The 7,753-nt window shown below is 36.4% G+C and overlaps 1 protein-coding gene across 2 annotated transcripts; it reads right to left on the bottom strand.

Moving 5' to 3' along the window:
* Nucleotides 1–320: 320 nt before the first annotated feature.
* Nucleotides 321–3,418, bottom strand: LOC18432123 (uncharacterized). 2 transcript variants are annotated; one of them, XM_020665933.2, is made up of 5 exons: nt 3,138–3,418; nt 2,932–3,032; nt 2,726–2,857; nt 2,536–2,611; nt 321–1,207 (listed from the first exon to the last, which is right to left on the bottom strand). In XM_020665933.2, coding segments are annotated over exons 1-5 (765 nt in total). In that variant the 5' UTR covers nt 3,140–3,418; the 3' UTR covers nt 321–753. The 2 variants fall into 2 exon arrangements, with proteins under 2 accessions (XP_020521592.1, XP_088712124.1); XM_088855998.1 differs by having other exon boundaries at nt 2,922–3,032; nt 3,138–3,254.
* Nucleotides 3,419–7,753: the final 4,335 nt, after the last annotated feature.

Below are 7,753 nucleotides of genomic sequence, written 5' to 3'. Positions count from 1 at the left end.
CTCTCTCTACATCTACAGAGAGAAACTCTCTGTAGAGAGAAAGAGAGAGAGGAAGGACGATGGTACACCCATGACATATATTCTCCCTCTAAATCTAGAGAGAGAGGATGATGATGATGATGTTTCGACAGAAAAAAACAAGAGAGAGAAAGAAACAATGTTAGAGAGCTCATCGATGGAAGGGGAAGAAAGAAACACAAGTATATGGCTTGTGATATAAGAAAATGGAGAACACTGCCGGATCGTGAACCTGGCGAGATAACGACCCATCTGAATCTTAGGGTTTTTAACACGCATGAACCCAAAACCAACGTACAAGATCCAAAAACCAGTGTGAAAGGGGAGTCCCCTTCCTAACTCTCCATATCCACTTTGCTATTACACTCCATAACTCAGATCAAAAGCTGCACTTCTGCAAACAAGAAGTATAAAAAAAAATATAAAGAAAGAACAGATAAAAGAGAAATCAAGAAAGACAAGAAAAATCTAAAAGATTGCTTTTCTCTTTCTTCTTCCTTTTGAGTTCTTGCATAGCTACTGCCAGATTTCTATCTCTCTCTAAAAAACCAGCTTACTTTGACTAGCTCTCTCGCTCTAACTTTCTCTCTATCATATAACCAGAAAGAAAATTGACTCTTTCTCTCTCCAAAACGATACCGAACACGAAGCTTCATTCTCTCTTTCCTCCCCAAAACGTTTGACAACTAGAACTTTGAGTCTCTCTCTCTCCTGCTGACAGGGGGCATAGTGTTATCAAAAATCATGTGGGAACTGATGTGTTGGAGCTTGATCATCTGAGTAACCCCAATTATGGGAAGAGGAAGATGCAGAAGAACCGACGGCGAAAGTTGTTTCATTTGGAGGAGACCCTGTACTACTCCTTGGAACGACATGGTGGTGGTGCAAGTTATGGCGGTGCAAGTGGTGTTGATTTCCAGCAAGAACATGGCCAATAAGATAGTCATTCATGGAAGATGGCGGAGGTGGTGGAAATGGAGATGGTGTCATTGAGAGAAAACGCTGCGGAGATGAAAGTGGGTATATGTGGTGAGAGAGAGGAGGTAGTGGAGGAGGGGAGAAGGTGGGAGCAGAGGCGGGAAGGTGCCTGTTTAGCATCGGGTTGAAAGAGAGAGAAGGTGGCTCCCCGCTTCTTTGGTGGAAGTTTCCGGCCATGGACTGCATCGCACCATGGGTCTGGTCTCTCAGCCTGAAAAATGGAAAAAAAAAAAAAAAAAGAAAAAAACATTAAGAAATAGGGTAAATTATTTTGTGGTTTTCTTTTTAAAAAATTGCTAGTTCATTCACTAAGAGAGTGGACATTTGGAAGCTGTAAATGTATTGTTGTGAATGCAAGAAATGAACTATGGAAGTTTTTTCCTTTTAGGTTTCTCCTCATGTATCTATTCACACTTGAAATGCTTTAAAGATTATATTTTCATTTTCTCCTCTATTCTGAATTTGCAGAGAACCACTGGAGAAAAGAATCAGTGCAAAATGTTTGACTCCCTCTCTCTAGGCTCTTTGTTACTAATGATTCCCAAACTAAAGAATAATCAAAATGTTTGATTCTCTCTCTCTATTGTTTCTCTGTAGTTGAGAAAATAAAGATGAATTAATTCAAAGATGTCAAATGAAATTAAAAACTATCACCAAAATAGTAAAGATACGAGAATCGCTTAGTTCAGATAAGTAACGTATTTTCATCTTTTACGTACAAGTATTTCTGGAACATACAGCTTATCAGAGGAAACCATGACTATTTCTGCAATTTCCTCAGAGTGCAAGGGCATTATTGTTGCCTATTCTCACAACCATGAATCACTCGATCTATGAATTTTACGGTGAAGAAATCCCTCTCGAGTATGAATTATATGGTGAAGAAATCACTCAGGAGAATGGTGCTGGAGCCGCGGTGGTAGCACTATATTTGTCCAATTTAACATATAGGTTTCTATTCTCACCCAATGCATTAAAAAACTATTAACTATTTAAAAAACGGGTAAGGGCTTGGCATCTTCACTGAATTTACGTAAAAAGGATCCCTCTTATATTCCAGTATTTTTATTCCTTAATAACCATTGACATAAAAAAAGTAATAGGCCCCATAAGTTGATTGGTTTTCTTAAATATTAATTTTTTTAAAAAAAAGATCTTCATCAAAAGTGCAGATATTTCTTCTCTTATTTTAAGTCACCGTTTTTCTAGACAAAATTTCTTCTGTTTTTTTTTTTTTTTCCTCAGGTTCTACAGTGGTAAAATTGATGGTTTTCTCCATTTTTTCATTTAGAATTACAGAATGGGATTCAATAAATGGCATATCCATGAATGATAAAAATAAAGAATAAATTATTAAGGTGGTATTTCCCTCTTTCGTTCTCATTTTATGGCAAAATAACCATAAGCTCAATCTTGAGAAAGTAGAAGAACTGTTTTGAATAACAATAGAGCTTTACAAATAATTTCCTGTTTTTTTGCCCAATATAACAATGTAAAATAGCAAAAAGCTGAAGGACACTATCAATGGTTGCTACATACCCTAGATTAAGAGCCGCAATATTCTCATTGTTGTAAACCAGCTGACGAGCACGATTCAAGGTTTCGGTTTCCCTCTCTAGAATGGAATAAACAGATAACATAACAGTAGAACTTTGGGAATCAAATCAAAATAAGAAGAAGCTGATGAAAATTTCAGTGCAAAAGAATTGTGCAATGTATTCAATTTTACCTTGGCGATGGCGGTTCATGTGTCCGCCAAGAGCTTGAGACTTGCAGAACTTGAGAGAGCAGAATCTGCATTCATAGACCTTACCACAAACTTCCTTCCCTTCATCTGCTCCACACTTTCTCTTTCTATCCTCTGCAACACAAAAACATAAGAGAGATAAAGAAAAGGAGAACACCCACTTGGAAAATGCACTCACTCTTTCTTACTGGGATCAGTCTCCTCAGCAGTATGCGTGCCCTCGCGCCATCGATCACCAGGATAATCTTCAGGCAAATTGTTGAGGTCTAATGGGTTCTTCTCCGGCCTCCTGAAAGAACATCAAAAAGACAACTTTAATCAAGTTCTCTGCATTTTTCTTATTACTTTGGATGGTGGACAAAGAGAGAGAGAGGGAGAGAATCAGTAGAGTTACATGGTACTGAAGAAGAGCAGAAAAGAACACAGAGGGCATGGAGTTGGATGGTTTTTTCAGATGATTACGAAAGCTTTCAAAATTGGGACTGCAGTTGCACTGCAATATAAGAGGAGTGAGAGAAGAGGAGGAGAGGTGGGGTTCTTGTCTTCTCATTGTCAAGGTTTCTGATCGGCTTTGCTTTGGACCCAATTAGGGCATTGGTCCTCGTGACAATCGTTGAGAGAGAGGAGAGAAGAGAGAGAGAGAGATGGTGTTGGCTACCTAGTTGGGAGGGGACTAGCCATGGTGATGGGCTAATGGCTCTATAAAAAAAAGCCCTAACTAGAGGTCCTTGCACCTTCTTGATGGACGGCCTGGATCACTCCAAAATGTACTCCTGTGAAGCATCTTGATCATCCGTTGGTCTTGTCTGGTGTGGTCATAGATTAGAGTGCCCTTGATCTCTCTCTCTCTCTCTCTCTGCCCACAATCCTTCCACATTGGACATAGATCTTACATTTCCAGGTCCTTCTACATTTGCATGTCCTCTCTTTCTCTGTCTCTCTCTCTCTAAGCCCTCCACCTTCACCGATCATTTTTCCTCTTTGTCTTGATGACTTCTCTTGATATGGGATTAACTCCAACTTCACGTGTTGTTTTGGCGCCATTACATGTCCTTTCCACTTCTATCTCTCTTATTGTTCATCTCTCACTCACTCTATTCTCATATGTGGTACTTGTTTATCTCTTTGCGTGTCCTTTTATTAAGAGCACAGTGCGTAAACTATGCTTATGCGGGAGCATATTGTGCAACTACTCCCTCACTTGAAACACATGAAATGCTAAACATTTGTAAACCACGTAAGAATTGTTGAAGTTGTCATAAAAGAAAGAGAGATAAATAGATCAACATAACATATACGTGGTTCGGCAATGAATTTACGTCGATCGAGAGTAAACCAATATTGCATTAAAAAATTGAACAGCCTAAATTCAATTTACAAGCATTAGTTTTTTTAATACATAGGAAGTTTATATCAAAAATTCTTTTACTGTGATCAATTTGTAGGCTGTAGAGGCTACATCTCCAAATTTTATTATCCTAAAAATGTATTTTGTCCGTGGGAGTAAATAGATAGTATACTCCTGAGCGAATAGAAAATCATTTAGGTTTACCGCAACAAAGACGTGCGGTTGAGCGATGTTGCTAGTGTATGGCACTAGTCAGGTACGGAGTAACATGCAAAATGCTGATGCTTTTTCATAGAGGCCGGTCTATAATGAACCTCTCTCAAACTTTTATGCTCTCTCAAGGAAGCCCTAGCCCTCGCCCTCCCACCAATGCAATCCAAACAGTGAAAGTTTAGGAGGTGAGAGATGGAGTTAACATAGTCCTTTTTAATCTACCTTTTGTCATATAGTAACCATATGGTAAATCACAACTTAGATTTCCTTTATTACTACATTTGAATGGTGGCTAAGCTCATCCATAGGTTTAAACAAAGGTAAAATTAGGTTTTACTGTGGGTAGGATAGGGAATTATGGGAGGTCTAAATTTTTGCGAATTTTATGTGGAGGTCAATTTATTTTTTTTCCAATTTTTCCCTACATTGGATTGCTTCTTTATTTAATTTCTTTTAATTTTTTGAATTGTAGGGGCTGATCCAAGGTGTGGATCCCTCAGATTCTTTGCTTCTGTGAAGATTGTGGAAGACACGTGGTCACTGAATTGTGAATTTCAATGTAGGGATAAGTCGGAGGTTCCAGACCTTGGACCGCTTTGGCCAAGTGGTCCAAGGTTCAAAATCTTGGAATGGTATTTGGATTGTGAATTTCACAATCTATGGACATGTCCGAGATTCCAAACCTCGGACCACTTGGCTTCCACAATGTTCATGTAAGCCAAGCAATCTAAGGTGTGGAACCTCGGAGGTCCCTACACTTCAAAAAATTAAAAAATAAATTAAAAATGCAATCCAATATTTGGACAGAGGGGAAAATTTGAAAAAACAAAAAAAGAGCAAAAAAATGTTGTAAAAATCGAACTAGTGGACATGTATTGATAAACTTTGGACCTCCACATAATTAGCATATTTAAATATGGTTCGAGCATAAATTGTCCTATGCTTTCTAATCCTTGGATTATGGTCGAAAGCCATTAAAAAAATTGGCCTATAATAATAAATTAAAAAAGAGAATATCATTTTAGAGGTTGACCAAAATCATTAAAAGGGGTCAAGTAATCTTAATTAACATTTGAGATGTTACTTTTCTATTTTCATTTATTGAGGTTATTTCTCAAGAAAAAATAATATCCCCAAATTCTTCTTGTTCACCGTTAGAAAGGATGAAAATGGGGCTATTTTAATAATTTGACCGCCCATAAGTCCCAAATCAAATGACAGAAATATCTATGTTTGTTAAGGGATACAAACAAGAAACATAGTGCCCACGTTAGCAATGATCAACAACTTGGGATATTTGGTTTATTCGGCTCCAAATACCTTACATATATCGAGCGACATAAATCCCCCAAATTGTTTCTGCTAGGAACCTGAACATTGTATTCCTTATTTTTAATGCTAATAAAGTTTATCATTTGTTTGGAGTGTCTTGAGGGTCAAATTACTGAAATTCTCCTGATAAATCATCCTTTCAAATATTGAACAAGTGCAATTTGAAATATTTTTAGTTTTTTAAGATTAAAAAATGGAATTCTAATGAAAAAGTAATATTTTAATAGATAATTAAAATTATTTGAGCCTTTAATGATTTTGTAAGGAGTTTCAACTTCTTAAATGATAATTTCCCCTAAAGAGAAAGGAAAATTTTGGTTTTGCAAATACTGAAATATCCCGCTAATACATCATCAAACATTTTAAAATTGCATCTTGCTCTTTTAGACCTTGTAATTAATCCCAAGAAAAAAAATTAAAAAAAAATTGCATGTTGTAATTAATCTCAAGAATTAAAAAAAAAATTGCATGTTGCTCTTTTAGACGTTGTAATTAATGATTTTGTAAGGAGTTTCAACTTCTTAAATAATAATTTCCTTTTAATCAAGGGCTTTCTTATCAATTTCTTTCAATTGTTTGTCTTTTTTTCTTTCTTTCTTACTTTTTTTTTTTTTTTTGGGGGGGCGCTAGGGGGGGGGGGGGGGGGGGGGTGGTGGTGTTTCATCAATTATTAAATAGATGAGAAAAATCCAAATGTATCACACATGTCACTATTTGACCTATACAAGCACGGGCCTAAACATTTAGGTGAACCCCTTTTACAACTAGCCATGCTTTGTATTGTTCAATTGTTCGATTTGAGTTGGACTTAATTTTTTTAACCTACTAATAGCCAATTGAAGGTTTTCCTGGAATAAAATGAAAAGATCCCAGGTAAGCATTTGCATAAGGCATTTAGTTCATCTATTATAGCTTGCACCAGCATGGATTAAATACTATAGGACTTGGGGCTCATGAAGAGAAAGAATAGTGGTAAGGAAGTATTGAAAGTCTTGAAAATATTACTGGGCAGTGACATTCAATAAGAAGAAATTGCGGAACACTGTCAGGAGATGCAAAATCAAGATGAGGCATATTAAGTTCGGGATCAGTTAAAGACACAGTGACTGTAATCACTTTCCCCCAGAATGTCCTCCTAAGGTTGGAAGGAGAGTCATCGGGTGCAACAAAGTCAATAGACAATTGACAAGAAGAATCATGATCAATGAAGTTAGTGAAGGGATCAAGAATCACTCTATTGATCTTCTGATTTTATTTGTCGCCTTCTCTCTTGTCTAGAGTCCTAGACACCCATAACTTTCTCAGTAGCTAGTGCTTTGCCAACTACCATATCACTCATTTATTCTTTCCATACATCTTCTACAAAGTCAACAATTATATGATAAAGACATTATCAATAAAAAGAGAAAAAAATAAGAATTTCTGAAAATAAATTTTCTTAATTAATAAATGTTGCTTTATTTCTTAAAATGTTTGGGAGGTTTATCTATGTATGTATTTTCTAGTGTCTCTATTAAACCAAGGAAGATGTTTTCCCTAGTGAGAAAACCAAATACAACCACCCCATAGCATGCTGGATCCTTGTATTGGAGACCTAAAAAGACAATAAAAGTTAAAGGGATTAATTGGAGGTCTTTTGAAATTTGAAGGGAATTACCTGGATAATAGGAGAGAGAAACAATATTGTTGAATAAGTGAATAATTGGAATCCGAGTAGAATGAGATAGGGTAATTATAAAAATATCCCCATTTTTTTTTATAAATTTATAGGTACTCAAATTTGTTAAAATCTATATCTACACCCATTCAGTCATGTTTTTCTTTTCTTTTTTTTTTGCTTGAAGAGCTGTTATCACGGACCTATACGGTCCATGATGATATGAGGACCTCCCACCTCAAACTCTCTTGGTGACTAGGGCTGCAAAAGGACCATAAAGATCCTAATAATTCAGAGATTTGCTGAGTGACCATCGTCCATAGCTTCATTTAATGAATTCAATAAAGAAAATAAGATTTCTATTCATTTGAATTTAATAATTATGGTATGATTTTGAAAAGAGTAATGATTCTATGAGACCCTCCCACACCCATGTGTGTAGGACCTCAAATGATTACCA

The sequence above is a fragment of the Amborella trichopoda genome, chromosome 13, assembly GCF_054954075.1.
Source record: "Amborella trichopoda isolate Santa Cruz 75 chromosome 13, AtrichopodaSantaCruz75HAP2 v2.0, whole genome shotgun sequence".
Lineage (NCBI taxonomy): Eukaryota > Viridiplantae > Streptophyta > Magnoliopsida > Amborellales > Amborellaceae > Amborella > Amborella trichopoda.
This window is presented reverse-complemented; position numbering and strand designations above follow the sequence as displayed.

Bases quoted from the DNA above. Each gene is read 5' to 3' on its own strand.
- LOC18432123 (XM_020665933.2), bottom strand. The intron at 2,612-2,725 runs GTAAAATTGAAT...ATTCCATTCTAG, and splicing joins CATGAACCGCCATCGCCAAG to AGAGGGAAACCGAAACCTTG. The intron at 1,208-2,535 runs GTATGTAGCAAC...TCCATTTTTCAG, and splicing joins ATTGCGGCTCTTAATCTAGG to GCTGAGAGACCAGACCCATG.